The sequence below is a fragment of the Aspergillus ochraceoroseus genome (genome assembly GCF_002846915.1).
Source record: "Aspergillus ochraceoroseus IBT 24754 chromosome Unknown P175scaffold_3, whole genome shotgun sequence".
NCBI lineage: Eukaryota > Fungi > Ascomycota > Eurotiomycetes > Eurotiales > Aspergillaceae > Aspergillus > Aspergillus ochraceoroseus.
In genome coordinates, this window is record NW_024468478.1 from 1,706,748 (window position 1) to 1,722,051 (window position 15,304).

The following is a 15,304-nucleotide window of genomic DNA, read 5'->3' on the forward strand; positions in this document are numbered from 1 at the left end:
TGCAAACTCCACACGTGGATGTGAAAAACCCAGAAACACCAAACAACCGCTGCGACCATTCCATTCGTTTAGATGTGGGTGTCGTAAGGGAGAGGAACGATGGTCTCGGCGGCAGCACCCTCGACAACGTGGGCCTCACGGGGCATAGCGGGCTGTCTCTTGAGGTGGAGGTGGACGCCCTGCTCCTTAGCTTGGAGCTTCTTCTCGGCGTTCTGCTTGACACGCTTGATGAAATCCTCACGCGAGCGGGAGTGCTTGACGTGCTCGATGCGGACGTTGATGCGCTTCTCCATGTAGCGGTTGCCGACGACCTTGTAGAGGAGGACACCGACGGAGGACTTGGTGACGTTGTAGACGACGCCGGTCTTACCGTTGTAGACCTTGTAGGGCATACTATTCCGTGTCTCAGTCAACTCATTCTTTCATACTCACAATTTTTGTGAAATCGAAATCCAGACTCGTCCAAGGCTTTCGAGGAAAAAAGGAAGAAAAACTGACCCCTTCTGAACGGCACCGTTGACCTTGACATCCACAATATCGCCAACCCTGTAAAAAAACGTTTATCAGAACCTGCTATCCCATATTTTCATAATCAATTCTCTCGAGGGGGGTTTTTTTTTTTTTTTGTTTCGTCGTACCGGTAGGTCTTCAGGTAGGTCGACAGGCGGATCTGGCCCTTCTCGCGGAAGTTACGGCTGAAGGCATACTGCAATCATCGTCAGCGGGCACGCTCTTCGAACCCCCAAGTAAATCGTAGACAATAAGAATATGGTATCAACATACCCGGGTGCCGGATCGGAGACCGTGGGAGTGACCCATTTTGACGGTTTTGTTGGTGCTGGAGTTGAGAACTTGTCGACAACGAAAGAAGCCTCCTTCTGATGTCGTCTTCGCGATGTTCGACTTTTCGGATGCTTAGTGCGCCGCCCTCCGCCTTGGGGTCTAGCCCTACCCACTAAACCCAACCCGGTATGGTGGCTTTCATTCGCTCCACGGGCTCGGTTAGGGCCCATCTCCTAAAGTCGTTCAACTTCAAAGACTTGGTGAAATTCGTCCTGCTTTAGTGTATTCGACAACATCGCGACACCGCGCAATCAGCAGCCATGGCCCCCGTCCCGTGAGTATATACACTCTGAGTGAGATTCTCAATGTGTCGCCTCTTCTAATTACCGTTCTTGCAATGCAGGCGCGTTTACTCCAAGACCTACAAGGTCCCTCGTCGTCGTAAGTAGCCATCGCAATAAAAAAAGAAAAAAGAAAAAAAAAAAAAAAAAAAAGCGAAAACCTCCAAATTGAAAATCTTTGTGCTAACTTCTATTCAGCTTTCGAGTCTGCTCGTCTGTTAGTACTCTCCGGCCACTGAACAGAAGCGTGCTTCTGTTTATGTCGTGTTTTCCGCCTAACATGGTGTATCTAGTGACTCGGAATTGAAGATTGTCGGCGAGTACGGCCTGCGCAACAAGCGTGAGGTGTGGCGTGTCCAGCTCACTCTGTCCAAGATTCGTCGTGCTGCTCGGTATGAACCCCGCCAAGAAGAATATATTTTTTGAAGGGTAGGAATGGAATGGCTAATGGAACTCCCAGTGAGCTGCTCACCCTCGACGAGAAGGACCCCAAGCGTCTTTTCGAAGGTAATGCTTTGATTCGTCGTCTGGTCCGCATCGGTGTGCTCGATGAGTCCCGCATGAAGCTCGATTACGTCCTGGCCCTCCGTGTTGAGGACTTCTTGGAGCGTCGTCTCCAGACCTGCGTGTACAAGCTTGGCCTTGCCAAGTCTATCCACCACGCTCGTGTCCTGATCAAGCAGCGCCACATTCGGTAAGCACCATTCAACAGCTATTTCATGAAGGGTTATACGCTAACACCCTCAAAGTGTCGGCAAGCAGATCGTCAACGTGCCTTCCTACCTGGTCCGCCTGGACTCCCAGAAGCACATTGACTTCGCCCTCAGCTCCCCCTTCGGTGGTGGCCGTCCTGGCCGTGTCCAGCGCAAGAAGGCCAAGGCTGCCTCCGGCGGTGATGACGAGGGTGAGGAGGAGGAAGAGTAAATGATCAAAAATAGGAGTACGGCGGGTTTCGTTATGGAAAAGTAACTCTCACGGGGCTTTGATGTCACTGCGGCATAGCGTATAATGTTGTACGACTTTCCAAAATGGATGAATACCAAAAAAAAAGTAGCCTACGCCTCAATTTCGAAACCTGAATCATTTTCATAGACTCCTTCTAGTACCTGTAGATCTCATAGACATGTGCGCCACGCTCCACCCATACCTTTATTAGTCAATCCCAAACGCCATCCTTCCGGATATCATAAATCGTGCAGTGTTCGCAATCCCCGGATCAACCCTAACCTTCCACGCCCACGAGGTTCTTAAGTGCTTCCTCCGCACTTCTATACCATCTTCCTGCTTCCTCAAGCCCATCGCTTTCGCCCTCCTGTTTCTTCCTCTGTGCTTCTTTGGCTTGATAGATCGCGTCCGTCTTCCGTCGCTCGAGTATGCTAAGTTCTCGTTCCATGGCCTCGGCCTCTCGTGTCTTTCGTGGCAAAGTGTTCTGCACTGCAGCGAGCTGTCGATTAAGTGCAGCGAGTTCAGCCTCTCGTTCCGCCAGAAGAGACAGCGTTGCAGGGAGTGGAAGATTCTGTGAAGAGGAGGAAGCATGCGTATCGGAGGATTGTTTCGCCCGCAGCGTAGCGATAGTAGATTCGAGGTTTTCAATCGATTCAGGGAGAGTCTCTAGCTGGGTCATTTGTAGCTGAACATTCTTGTAGCCTGTCAGGCAACCCAATGTTAGTTCATATTCTTTCCCATCCCATCTGTATAGAAGGCTAAGCGCACTTACGACTTGCAAGATCTCTAGCAGTCTTCTCCATATCCTCTATCATCATCCGAACTTCTTCTTTGCGCGCCTTAAGTTCTGCCTTCACTTCCGCCAACTGCCCCTCCAGTTCTACATTCTCATTATGGCCGACGACGAGGGGAGGATCGCCCACGATAGCGCGCAGGAACTTCTCTTTTGTAACTTGTTCGACGTATGAAAAGCGCAGTTTGGAAAATAATTCCTTACGTCAAACGTCAGCCAAATTGCATCGCCGTTGAGGCCGGGGAACCCAATTCATACCTTGTAGTGTGCCAGGTCTGCCACGAGGGACGCTGGAGATGGGTTATCAAGGGCAGAAACATCTGAATTACGCTTTGAAGGTGACGGCCCTGGATTTTCTGCATCCGGAGAAAAAATCGGCTCACTGATTCGAATGATGGAAAGTTGGGTTTTTAGGTCACCATGATCTTCCTCGAGTTGCTGGAGCTGTTGTCGTATCTGGGCAGGGTCTGGCGTTTCCATTTTGAATGAGGTATAAACCGCCTATCTTGTAAAGAAAAATACCGATTTCAAGAGACCAGCAACCACAATATTAGATCTTCACGACGTTGATCGAAAAGCGGCAGAACTCGTGGAGGTAAACAAAGCATCGAAGCGGGCGCTTGATCGATACCTTGGGCGGTGAAATCATCTATCGCCCGCCCAGAATACTCACTTCCAGCTCTCATTCATGCGACATCAAGAGATATCCTCCCAGCCATCCTCCTGCGCTGTAAATGGTGACTGCACAGATGGAACCTGTTTGGCGTATTTCATAAACTGGTGTGATGTAGCCAGAACCCTGCTTCGAGCTTTCTTTCGTTCCTCGATTTCCGATTCCCAGCTCTGTCGCCGCAATCATGCCTCCAGGTTTCGCAAAAAAGGCAGCTGCGGACCCAAATGACGATGACTACGTTGCGCAAGTACTCTCAATGGAGGCGAGGAGCAGCTCCTTGAAGTACTCTTCCCTTGGGATGGAAGCATATGTGCCGAAAAGGTACGGACCCCTCTGCTTTATGTTATACGATTGATGATATCTAACTCATTGCTTCCCACAGGCCTACAGGCGCGGCCCCTAAACCCAACACCCGGTTTCTTCGCCATATCATCAAAGAGACCGATAATCATAATGCTGCGTTGAAGAAGAAGGAGGAAAGGGAGGCCAGAGAGCGAATGCGACAGCTTCGAAACCCGCCTTCTTCCTCCCACAGGAGCAGTAAAGATCATCGTTCTCGCCAATCCAACACATCCGACAGCCGAGATTCACGGCGAGAAAGAAGGGATGATCGTGATGACAGACATCGTTCTCATCGACGAAGGCCAAGGAGCCGTTCACCTTCTACAGAGAGGGAACGATCATGCACCTCTCGACGAAGACATGACTCGCGTGACCGTGACGACGACCAGCACAGACGATCTAGGAAAAGTCATCGGCGCCGGTCTTACTCCAGATCGCGGAGTCGATCTCCACAGAATGAAAAGGGCAAAAATTCTCGTCGCCACCGCCAACACCGAAGGCGTTCCAGCTCACCACGATCTCGCTCCCGGTCCCCTGAAAAGCGAAAGAGCAGAGATATACGAAAGCTATCACCACCACCATCTACATCGGCCTTTCGCAACGAGGAATCAGGGGACGAGTCTGACCCTCTGGAAGATTTGGTTGGGCCTCTTCCGGCCAAGGAAGCGCCTGTCCGCTCCCGTGGCCGGGGCGCATACAAACCCAACTCCAGCAACATCGACGCTCATTTTGCCGCCGACTACGACCCCACTCTTGATGTACAACCAGAGGATGACGATATACAGTCAGGTAGCAGGCTAACTCGCCGCGCTGTTGCAGGACTCATGACGGGAGACGATGATTGGGAGGTTGCCCTAGAAGCTCTACGGGATCGCACACGCTGGAAACAAAAAGGAGAGGAAAGGCTACGAGAAGCGGGCTTCAACAACGATATCGTTGAGCGATGGAAGAACAGCTCCTCCGCGGCGCCAGCCGGAGACTCTGAAGGGAGCTTAGAAAACGTCAAGTGGTCTAAAAAAGGTGAAGGCCGTGAGTGGGATCGCGGGAAGTTCATTGATGACGACGGACATATTGACGTCAAGGCTAGCTGGTAGGAGTGCTTTTTCGGAGTAGAATATTCATCCATGTACAAATAGCATACCTTGTATTGCATAGTTTTTTGCTGACCCTAGTCTTCCGACGGGCACTACGTACTATATATATTTTCTGGTTTCCGTGTAAACACACGCAGTATCGGAACAACAAAAAGTCACTATTATTCCTACAACTTACTCAGTATGATGTTCATAACGCATTTATAGAAATAGATGACGAGATTTAGGTAAGTTTTTACCTGGTCAATTGTAGCTCTCTCAGCAAGGGTTAAGTTTTGTCATGCTAGATATCACTCTCTTTGTCTCCCTGTCAAGATTTGGGGAAATCCTCTTCCTTCCACTGGTTGAATCGCATACTCGGATCTCCAGCTGTTGCCCCCGATAAATTCCATCAATGTGCTACCAGCCCAGGAGGAACAGGGCCAAAGAATGTGATTAACCGGGCCAGAATCTCCCAGCTCAGGTTCGACTCCCGCTTCCCTTTAGCTCTTTGAAGTCCGGGTGTACATAGAGCACAGTCCAGAACAGATAACGCGGCGGCTCGCTTGATTTCACGCTGGCCGTTGTTGTTTTTCGAAAAACCAATCGACCATAACATTGTCAGGCTTAATATCTGGGCAAGAAGGTTGTCAGTGCAGTTTAAGAACTAGTTATGTAGAGGGGAGATCATCTATGGATTATGTATGATCCCGAAACCTATGTAAATGGATCCTCAATGGTTTAGCGTGGAACCTCTCCACTGCCCGTCTCCGACGTCTTGGAAAATATAATCTATCTTTCTTGCGCGGAGTGGAAGATTCGAGTTCTTCCGAACTAGGGAAAGCAGGTCATGCTCGAAGTATTCATAAACAAGTACCAGTTCATCTTCGTTGGCGTCGACATGTGTTCGAAGTTGGTTCGTATCTGGACACCCCCGTTTGAGGGTTAAGGATTGCTCGAACGAAGATTGACTTGGAAACAGGCTTTAGAACAACGGGTTGGTTTTCGCAACTAGGGTTAGATCCATTACTGCCTAATTAGTAGGAAAGACTGGGAATACTACTGGGATTCTTAAGGGTGGTGAGACTTACTGCGCGCGATAGATATTTAGCTCTGGTCTTTTGGGATGCGCTCTGAGTACCTTGTCTCGTACATAAACACGACCCGAGGCACCAGCCAGGATTGAGGACATTCTGATTTTGATCCCTCTTGACTTGATGAATTTGCATAACAGTCCTACGGTCTGACTTTTATTAACAAGCCTTAAAGGGGATCCCTCGCTATGCTTTAGGTTATGGTAAGGAAGAGCTAGAAGAAACATCAGGGCCCCATATAAGGTTTATTTATAGAACAAACTTGGGGTAGATAAGCTTATCTTATCATCAGGGCATATACCACTTCTAATATGCTGCTAATGGGCATATGCTTGAACTAGATGCAATGCTGGCAGCAACATGCGTGGACGTATGCGACAAGTCATCTTGTGTAGATCTCAAAGGTGTTACTTCTCGGAGGGTTTCCTTATTGGGTATATTGACGAAGCGAAAACAAAGCATATTGACTGGCAAGGGACCATCCTCAAAATCTCATGATTATGCATCTATGGCAAATCCCAGTATGCATTCCGGTTGGACGGGGAGAAAGGTAAACAGATCCACTAATATGGTCTGCAAAGAAAGGGGGTTGGCTCTGGCCATTGCATCTGTGCAGCTCCGCAATGTCCTTGGCGACTCGTCGATCTTCCATTTCGCGTCTGAAGAACGTCCAATCGTTGCTCCTCTTCGACAGGCGGAGAATGTGAACGGGAATAGTGAATGTCTGCAAATGAGCAACGTTGAAGTCATAACGATGATTATTGATGTCGAAAACGATGTATGTGTGCCGTGGGTAGACATCAACAACAATATGCCGCACCGCATGCTGGATTTCCCAAGTTTTAACGAATGGCTCAACAAGATTGATTGCCGATTCCAAATAGTTGTCGGAGGTTAAGCGTTCAGTAGGTACATCAGAAATAATCCGAATCGTCCGCAGATCTCGAATAGCTTCGAGAACACGTCGGTTGACTTCGTCCATCACGAATGGGTTATGATAGAAATAGAGTGTAAACAGCGGATTGATGATTGCAAGGGGTTGAACATCTTGGATAGGAACGCTCTTTAAATCTACCTTATCCAGGTCACACATGAGTTTATTGCCTATGTTTGCTTATATAACCATGCGTGATTTGTTGACAGTAAGGCGCTCCTCGCTATTCCGACTGATCTTAGGAGAAGACAGTGCGTAATACTTTGATGGAGGTGAACGATCAGCAGTTGAAAGGTCGATGAATTGACTGCGCCGCGCACAGGGCTCTGGACTAGGAAGAACATTGCCAGAAACATTGTATAACGCTGCCGTTCCTGCCCCCGCCACCAGTTGGACAAATCTATGAGATGGCCACGGATTAGCATAGTTTGTGGTCATTGTTTCTTACTTGGCACTGCCGAGTCTCCGAGGATAATGTGGTACGAAGCGAGCCACTCTCCACAGACAACAAGCCTGTATTCGGCCATTCATCTCCCCGCTAACGCACTGGCATCTCCATGATGGGGATGAAATCAAGAACCCTGTTTAGTCTTCACTCACACGGACAAGAGAATGGACGATATCGATGTTCAAGATCTTTTAGCTCCGCTCGTAATCAGGCAATGCCCATTTGACCATCCACTCCGATTTTAGTACCTCTTCAGCAGTCGGTCGCTCTTCCGGTCGGAATGACAGCATCCGGCGGATCAAATCTAGAAATGCAGCTTTCTCGTCTTCCTCAATCCCGTCTCCTAACTTCCGTCTCCATTTCTGTACACCGATCTCAAATGACTCCTCAAGCGAAGGCCATCTATTTTCCCTGTAGGACTCTATTGGACACCCATACTCATCGAAATATTCAGGTCGTCCTTCCCAGCGCTGCCACCAATCTAGAGGCATAGGTCCCAGTACATCGATATGCTGAGACACTATCTCATCCTCATGCACAAAATCGGTGCTAAAAACGGCCTTCATTCCGATGATCTCCCAGATTGCCGTAGCCAGACTCCAGATGTCCGAGGGATATGAGAGCGGGGTCTGCGATTCGAATTTGGCTTCTGGAGCTCGAAACGCAGGTGGCGTATGGCAGTCTTGCCCAAGACGAGCCTCCGAAGCGGGGGAAAATGCCTCACCAAAGTCACTTAGAAGTGGGTGCGCGTCGGATAAAGAGAACTTCTCTGCGTATTTCCCTAGGAACAGCGGTACAACTGCCTCGGCTGGGGCATTAGGGGGTAATGGTTTCCCACCGCATCGTGTGACGGGGATTGTCTCAGGTTCGCCGTATTTTTCATATAATTGCTGGATAGAAAGGTCATCGAAACTTGACGGGAGCTTGACCAAAATGTTGCTTAAATGAATATCTAAATCAACAATGTTTTGAATATCAGCTTACTAGCATGAAACCCAAGTAGATATCGTCACCGTCAGACAAACCAAACCTCCATGAACATAGCCTTGCGAATGTGTATAGGCAACGGCCTGCGCAAGTCCATATGATAGTGCTCGAGCCACTTCGAGGGGGAAGAGACGGCTGAAGGATATTTCTCTGAGGTTGCATTGTGCAGGGGTCACCGTGTAGCATGTATGTTTTCCATTAGGACCTTGCACTTGGAATTCATCCAGGAGAGCAGGTACTAAACAATGCCCAGGGTGTGTAGGCGAAGACGACGGGAGCGGAGCAGACAAAGCCTTGAGGGCTTTCGTCTCGCGCGGACACGAGTCTGCTATGTTGACCTTGACAGCAACATATCGCTTTAGATGAGTATCTTGGGCAAGCCAAACCGTCGAATAGCCCCCAAAGCCAAGTTTGTCGGCAATGTAATATCGGCCATGTAGCACATCCCCGACCATGATCGGATGATAACCCCCAGGCTGATATTCTTCGAGTGTTTCCACACCCTTGATCCAGTTGTATTCAATGCGATGTTTCTCGACCATTGTGGAGCCCAGCCGCGCGGAACACGCCAATCTGAGCTTTCGAGGACGCCAAAAAGATCCGAAAACTGGAATTGAAGGTCGAGAGGAGGTCGATGACATAGAAAATGAGACAGGGTTCGCAAATATTTTCAAGCAGTGTGCCATGATATTTGGCGTGATTGTTCAAAAGAATGGCTAGAAAGGGTCTTCAAATTGTGGAGGTGAATGGATGCATTGATTGGATAAATAATCTACTCTATCGTCGAATGGGACTATCCCTAGGTAGGAAATTAGGTACCTTAGGTACCTGGTAGACTCTATGTATTATGTAAGTAAGGATAGCGACAATTGACAAATCTTTGTAAAGATTTTATCCCTAAAAGGGATATCATAATCGCACCTCTTTGTATGTTACGTGATTCACGGACTATAGTTAATCCATACTGGGTAGAAATCTTCAATACCTTACGTCATTCATTTGTATCATTGAATTCTGCGAATTCTGCTATATTCTATTGTATTCTGTAACTATTCTTACAATTTTTTTGTATTACTATTAGTTACAGTGAGCGCCACCAATTCTGCACATTTGTCAGACAGCGGAATTCCTCAGTCCCGCTTCCCCCCATACATATTCTTAATCAGATAAAATCCTTTAGCTTGAATCTATACTTTAATTGGATATATTCTATTTCACATTGAAAGAAAACAAGAGTCAAAGAAATCAAAAACAATGACCGACCAATTCGCCTTCTCTTATCCCTCCCCGCTAGAGGGCTACGAAAACCTAGAGCCACTGTCGGAGTACGTTCCTCAGACGAATGTTCAATTGCATTCCATTGCCATTCCCCGACTTCGCTATAGTACTAACATTCATACAGTGAGAGAAACGCCGACGGCAAGTCGCTGAAAAACCCGCAACATGGGATCTTGAGTAAAGCCTACGAGGAGTTTCCGGATCCGCTATCAAAGGACCGAAGAGGAGGGTTCGATATTCACATTTATCACTTTCAGGTTAGTAGTTTCCGCCTGCATTATTAAAGTAGAGTATAGTTACAGGGACGGATCTGATCTCACCCTTTGCTTGCTTGCAGAACAACCCAGACCAGGTAACATTCGCAAAGGCTCTTTACGAGCGAATCCGACGTGAATGTAAGCCACCACATATCCTAGCTTCTCCCCTCTTCGTAATCGATCTACCGTGTGCTTTCAAGCAAGCAAGAGAAAAAAAAAAAAAAAGACTAACAGGCGCAGTTCCCGAACTTCGAATATACGCCTTCTTTGACAAACCCGTCGGTCCACACCCGATCGCAATGTTCGAAGTGAATCTATTTACCCCCGCGCAATTCGGCGCTTTTGTGCCCTGGTTAATTGTGAATCGGGGTCCCCTGAGTGCATTGCTGCACCCGAACACAGTCGATTCCGAAGAGGAGCGAAATCACACGCAGCGGGCGACTTGGCTGGGGGAAAGGGTTCCGTTGGATTTGCGGATCTTTAAGCTGGAGAAGGAAAGGCAGAGGCAGGAGGTATAGGTAGCCCTGCAGTAGACTGGATGTAGGTGTACTCCGTACGGGAAATCTGATGTAGTTAATAGTTAATGAATTGGAATGACCAATATCAGTGAACTAGTATATTCCTAACATCTGGCCTTATAATTTACTTAGTTATGACCACTTGGCTGCAGTAGATTGTTTTTAGAATACTACTACCTATGTACTGTAGTTACAATGATACCATCATCATCACAGGAGCACTTTTATTTAGATAGTCATGCACGTATCCGATCGGCCCCGCGTCTGATTCAGGGTTGACTGGCTGGAGATCGCCGACGTTATGCGATAGTACCTAGGAAATCTGATCCCAAGAGATGATTTGTTCAGATGACTCTTCAGGGGCACCACCTTACATCACGGGATGTCTTTGTCTTTTTTTTTTTTTTTCTTATTATTTAGCCTCGCGGGGGAAAGAAAAGGGAGAGCGAGCCCCGAGGAATGTTGTCCACTCCATCCAGATGTAGGTAGGTACTTACTAGTGCAACGCACGACAAGTACTAGGTACAAACCCCAATAACATGGCAATCCTAACCCTACCAGGCCTACCTAGGTAATTTCGAATCATGCTTATCTATGTTCCATGGGATTGTGTATCATATGCAGAAGAGTCGACGCAACCCTTCCCCGCCGCTGCTGCAGACCCTGAACTTTACAGCCAGCCAGCCAGCCAGCCAGCCCTGAGACGGACAGGAACCTCTAAAGAAAGGGATTGCCGGTCAGCCAGATAAACAACAAGCTTTTGATCCGCGCACGCGTTGGAGAGAAAACGACTCGTTGGTGGTTGTCATCGACATCTGTCAGAGTCGGATTTTAAGATTATCAGCAGGTGTTGCGGTGTAGTCCAGTTGCTGCCCCACGAGGGTGCATGAGTGGATGCGGCGGGCAATTTATGTACCTACAGGTTAGATACCGGTACACGAGGATCCGATCAGGAGGCCCAAAACCATTCCCGGTGGACTAGGTCGTAGTGCTGCTGCTGATACTTCAGTTGTAGGGTAGGTACATGAGGCCGGGGGAATTTATAGATTTGCATATGAAGGTACCGTTGTTGCGGAGTGTAAATTGATCTGGGTTTTCCTAGAGACATTAGCGACGCTTGGGCTTGTTTTATCAGCTTGAGAACGAAAAAGAGATATTCTGAAAAGCAAAAAAAAAAGAGAAAAAAAAACTGATGTGGTCTCTTACTCGCGCGCTCTTTGGTATCCAGTTACCTATCATGTCTGTACAGGTCCCTCTTTACGTGGATGCCAGTGGGTTGGCTACTACTGCTATCCCGAGCTATGTGCTCGAATACGGTGAGTACTGGGCAGTGTTCCGGGTTATACTAAGCCTAGATATGATATATATGTGTATTCAAAGGGCATGCGCTAACTGGAGTTCTACATAGCACCGCTGGTGTGGCTATACAGTGAAGAAGCATATCGGCCCGCTGGCATTGCTGACCAACTCGTCCATACCTCTCCGGAGGTGGATTGGGAGGTGGTCCAGAACTTGGAGTTGCCACTTACACTGGACAATCTGGACCAGTTGAATACCCTGGGAAACACCAGCGTTTATCTGACTTCGAAAGAGGGCATCGATGCGAAGCCGCAGCCTTCGTGGTTCCAGGGTGCGGCGATGCAGGAGAACGGGCAGTCGGAGGGCGCAGGGTCTTCGATCATTGTTGTTAACGATCATGGAAATGGCGAGGTGGATGCGTATTATTTTTACTTTTATGCGTGAGTTGGTTGGTCTCTTCCTGGATATCTCTTTCGTACTCATGCTCGAATAACTAGGTATAACCAGGGAAATACCGTTTTGGGAATGGAGTTTGGGGACCATGCTGGCGATTGGTGCGTATCACCCACCCACTACTTCGGCCTTAACATCCCTGTATCTAACTCGCTGTATTCAGGGAGCATAACATGGTTCGATTCCAGAATGGAACGCCACAAGCCCTTTGGTACAGCCAGCATGCCGGTGGACAAGCTTTCACCTACGAGGCAACCGAAAAACAAGGGAACCGACCGATCGCGTACTCGGCGAACGGGACACATGCCGTCTACTCGATCGCTGGGTATGGGAATGGATGGCCCTCTTTTGCTTTCTTTGCAGAAGGCTAATATGGATGGATGGATTTAGTGACCATGACCACACAATCCCTCACCTGAATCTTCCGGCCGGGTTTGTCGTCGATTACACTGACCAAGGCACGCTTTGGGATCCTATCCTCAACGCCTATGCATATAGTTATGCTCCAGCCACCCAAACGTTCCAGCCCTACGACCCAAGCCACCCAGTCAACTGGCTGTACTTCAACGGCCAGTGGGGGGACGATGCGCTGCCCGGCGGTCCAGAATTATTCGGCGAGGCCAAGTACAGTGCAGGCCCGAACGGTCCGAAATTCAAGGGGCTTACTCGAACGAATGTTTGTCCGGATGGGTATGATCCCTGTATTGTTCTTTCGTTTCGGACTTGGAAATAGTTAGTAGATAGTTTGGGATGAACTTGCCCTGTCACCCTTTTTTTTTGGCTCTAGCTCTGAGGTTGTTACACAGTCCAGGCCAGATTGGTTTGGTGGGGACTAAGGGGGGGGTAATTTCCGTGAGATGGATGGATAGAAACACATACTCCGAATTTTGGATTTCTTGATGGGGTTTCATTTTGCTGGAACTCCGTAGATACGATGGCAGGGAGAGAGAGAGAGGTAAATATATAGGGTCTGAGAAGAATACTCGCCGAATACTCCGTACTCCGTAGACTCAACACGAAACAAGACTTTGTAGTCTGTGTGTACTCAAAGATGTTCCAACTCAGGGGCAACAATAATACGGGTTGGCCCGGGACCGCGCGAAACTCTACTCATCCCTGGTGAGAGAAGCTGGTGGTTAATTCCCGCAACACTCCATACCACTACGACGGGACTATATTGATTTTCCATTTGCTTGGAGCGGCGGACTTGGACATTTACCAACTAAGCAGCTATATACTTCAGAATATGCGCGATGACGACCTAGATTCCCCTTCCAGAATACTATAGACAGTGAGACACTGAATGGCATGCCAATCATGTCAACTTGGATCTTTATTTATGTAGGATAGTTAGTAACGTGGACTAGTCCCACGTGTGGATGGGGTTTAGATCACAGCTTGACTGCAAAATTACAGCGCTTCACCACACTTCTTTCCAGTTGGTCCTAGTATGATTGTGGTTACTAGGATTCTTATGAGCAAGGATGGATGGTAACTAGTTACCTTCACGATAATCCATGTCTTTTATGCCGCCAGCTATAAGGAGTTGCCTGATCTTCCACCACAAGTACCCATGACGACTCGTCGGGATACGAGCCATTTGGGGGCGTGGAATTGGGCTGCACGAATGTTGAGACGCTGAACTCGAGGTTCAATCCCAAGAGATCGCCATAGTCGCTTTCGTTCTTGTTTCAGTTCATCGAACATTCTAATTTGAAGACAGCTTCCAGGGAAGGATTCAAGATGACCCGAGCCCCCTGTGATGAATACCCCGTACTCTTGGACTAGATAGGCTGGACTCTGGAATCACGAAATGGATTGCCCCTCCAGTCGCCTGGGAACTTTTCCAAGTTAGCCAAACTAAATCTCTTAGAGGACTCGCGGAGTGGGGGAATTTGGAAAGGGTTGGAAGTTTTTGGAGAGGTCCGGCCCCTTAGTGTAGTAGCTTGACGTACACTGGCTGATGTTGCCCCTGAATCTCTGGAGCTGGAGAACTACTACCGAAGAACTTGGACTGCAAAGGGAAGTAATCATATTTTTTTTGACAAAAAAAGGATAAAGAAAAACAAAAGAGAAGAAGAAGAATTGGCCTGGTGAAAGATTCAGCTAGTTCTGACATCTCCCACGAGCGGATACACAAGACAGTCCGAATCTCTCGTGCTTTTTCCTGTACGGGACGAGGCAAAAGAGGATAGAAGAAAACATCCATTCGTGCTCTCACTGGGCGATCTTCATTCAGCGCCTATCATCCGTTTTTGTTTTATTTTATTTCTTTCTTTGAAATCTCCTCCTCTTTCTCCTTTAACCTCTTTTCTTTCTTTTCGATCTGTTCCCCGTTCGTTTCGTCTTCAATTGTTTTTACTCCCCTCACTTATATGCGCCGCATCAGTCGGACGCTGTGAGCAGGCAATTTTACTCTCTGGCGCTCAGAGTTCACCTTTTTTGAAAAAAAAAAAGAAAAAAAAAAAGCTCTAGGGTGCGAGTTCAATTATCGGAACTGAAACTCCTCCTATTCCATTCGTTTTGACATTCTCTTGTGCTCATTATCCTCAACCAGAGAGGCTCTGGATCATCTCGATAAACACTTGCTGGGCGAGTGAATTGTCGATTTAGATAGCCTCTACCTTCCCTGGGATTGAATCCAAAGGGGTTACACCGAGTCTGCACGTCTTGACGGACTTGTGGAAAGAAAAAAAAAAGAAAAAAAGAAAAACGATAAAGAAAAAAACTCCAGGGACCGATCAATTGGTTGCTGTTGGCAATTGCAGTCAATCGCTTCATTGGCGGATCATAGAGAGACAACCCTACCAGGTACCTACAGGTAGAAAATATCGTGCCCCGCATCTGGTCAACCATTGAATTGGAAACTAGACGATCGAATTGTTCAAGATCAGTAAGTTGTGTTTTGCCATATTGCCACTTACTTGTGCAGAGAAGCTTTGTGCCTGATAATGAGTGATCTTCCCCCTTTATCCGGCTATATTCACTGATTCCATCTCAAAAATTGTATAGTCCGTGCCGTCGAATTATCCAAGACCAACCTGTTGACCTTGACGAATAAGCGTTGGTGAACCACTCAATATCTC

At 47.9% G+C, this 15,304-nt stretch overlaps 10 protein-coding genes across 10 annotated transcripts; 4 read left to right on the top strand and 6 right to left on the bottom strand.

The window, feature by feature from the left end:
* Positions 1-68: 68 nt before the first annotated feature.
* P175DRAFT_0435767 (60S ribosomal protein eL21) lies at positions 69-819 on the bottom strand (the record flags this gene model as incomplete). Its single annotated transcript, XM_040893757.1, has 4 exons — positions 69-393; positions 499-546; positions 639-706; positions 784-819. 4 exons carry the CDS (start codon positions 817-819, stop codon positions 69-71), a joined length of 477 nt encoding a protein of 158 aa, XP_040753251.1.
* Positions 820-1,103: 284 nt separating this feature from the next.
* On the top strand, positions 1,104-2,165 carry P175DRAFT_0523067 (40S ribosomal protein uS4; the record flags this gene model as incomplete). Its single annotated transcript, XM_040899295.1, has 6 exons — positions 1,104-1,117; positions 1,187-1,224; positions 1,323-1,341; positions 1,418-1,516; positions 1,585-1,818; positions 1,874-2,165. 6 exons carry the CDS (start codon positions 1,104-1,106, stop codon positions 2,046-2,048), a joined length of 579 nt encoding a protein of 192 aa, XP_040753252.1. The 3' UTR covers positions 2,049-2,165.
* A 16-nt stretch (positions 2,166-2,181) lies between these two features.
* On the bottom strand, positions 2,182-3,446 carry P175DRAFT_0515898 (uncharacterized protein). Its single transcript, XM_040898881.1, has 3 exons — positions 3,121-3,446; positions 2,842-3,061; positions 2,182-2,771 (listed from the first exon to the last, which is right to left on the bottom strand). Exons 1-3 carry the CDS (start codon positions 3,340-3,342, stop codon positions 2,347-2,349), a joined length of 867 nt encoding a protein of 288 aa, XP_040753253.1. The 5' UTR covers positions 3,343-3,446; the 3' UTR covers positions 2,182-2,346.
* A 110-nt stretch (positions 3,447-3,556) lies between these two features.
* On the top strand, positions 3,557-5,138 carry P175DRAFT_0556815 (uncharacterized protein). The gene is made up of 2 exons (XM_040900718.1): positions 3,557-3,856; positions 3,918-5,138. The coding sequence occupies exons 1-2, from the start codon at positions 3,720-3,722 to the stop codon at positions 4,969-4,971; spliced, it is 1,191 nt and encodes a 396-aa protein (XP_040753254.1). The 5' UTR covers positions 3,557-3,719; the 3' UTR covers positions 4,972-5,138.
* A 225-nt stretch (positions 5,139-5,363) lies between these two features.
* On the bottom strand, positions 5,364-6,399 carry P175DRAFT_0203302 (uncharacterized protein). The gene is made up of 2 exons (XM_040892575.1): positions 6,042-6,399; positions 5,364-5,933 (listed from the first exon to the last, which is right to left on the bottom strand). The coding sequence occupies exons 1-2, from the start codon at positions 6,269-6,271 to the stop codon at positions 5,684-5,686; spliced, it is 480 nt and encodes a 159-aa protein (XP_040753255.1). The 5' UTR covers positions 6,272-6,399; the 3' UTR covers positions 5,364-5,683.
* A 129-nt stretch (positions 6,400-6,528) lies between these two features.
* Positions 6,529-7,026, bottom strand: P175DRAFT_0434555 (uncharacterized protein; the record flags this gene model as incomplete). Its single annotated transcript, XM_040893668.1, has 1 exon — positions 6,529-7,026. The coding sequence occupies one exon, from the start codon at positions 7,024-7,026 to the stop codon at positions 6,529-6,531; it is 498 nt and encodes a 165-aa protein (XP_040753256.1).
* Positions 7,027-7,617: 591 nt separating this feature from the next.
* On the bottom strand, positions 7,618-8,955 carry P175DRAFT_0508759 (uncharacterized protein; the record flags this gene model as incomplete). The annotated part of the gene is made up of 2 exons (XM_040898377.1): positions 7,618-8,378; positions 8,457-8,955. 2 exons carry the CDS (start codon positions 8,953-8,955, stop codon positions 7,618-7,620), a joined length of 1,260 nt encoding a protein of 419 aa, XP_040753257.1.
* Positions 8,956-9,522: 567 nt separating this feature from the next.
* On the top strand, positions 9,523-10,545 carry P175DRAFT_0545447 (uncharacterized protein; the record flags this gene model as incomplete). Its single annotated transcript, XM_040900392.1, has 5 exons — positions 9,523-9,738; positions 9,816-9,948; positions 10,029-10,086; positions 10,189-10,460; positions 10,522-10,545. The coding sequence occupies exons 1-5, from the start codon at positions 9,668-9,670 to the stop codon at positions 10,543-10,545; spliced, it is 558 nt and encodes a 185-aa protein (XP_040753258.1). The 5' UTR covers positions 9,523-9,667.
* Positions 10,546-12,115: 1,570 nt separating this feature from the next.
* P175DRAFT_0500745 (uncharacterized protein) lies at positions 12,116-13,109 on the top strand. The gene is made up of 3 exons (XM_040897015.1): positions 12,116-12,319; positions 12,382-12,543; positions 12,609-13,109. Exons 1-3 carry the CDS (start codon positions 12,291-12,293, stop codon positions 12,949-12,951), a joined length of 534 nt encoding a protein of 177 aa, XP_040753259.1. The 5' UTR covers positions 12,116-12,290; the 3' UTR covers positions 12,952-13,109.
* Positions 13,110-14,564: 1,455 nt separating this feature from the next.
* P175DRAFT_0203502 (uncharacterized protein) lies at positions 14,565-15,283 on the bottom strand. Its single transcript, XM_040892576.1, has 2 exons — positions 15,143-15,283; positions 14,565-15,085 (listed from the first exon to the last, which is right to left on the bottom strand). The coding sequence occupies exon 2, from the start codon at positions 15,072-15,074 to the stop codon at positions 14,703-14,705; it is 372 nt and encodes a 123-aa protein (XP_040753260.1). The 5' UTR covers positions 15,075-15,085; positions 15,143-15,283; the 3' UTR covers positions 14,565-14,702.
* Positions 15,284-15,304: the final 21 nt, after the last annotated feature.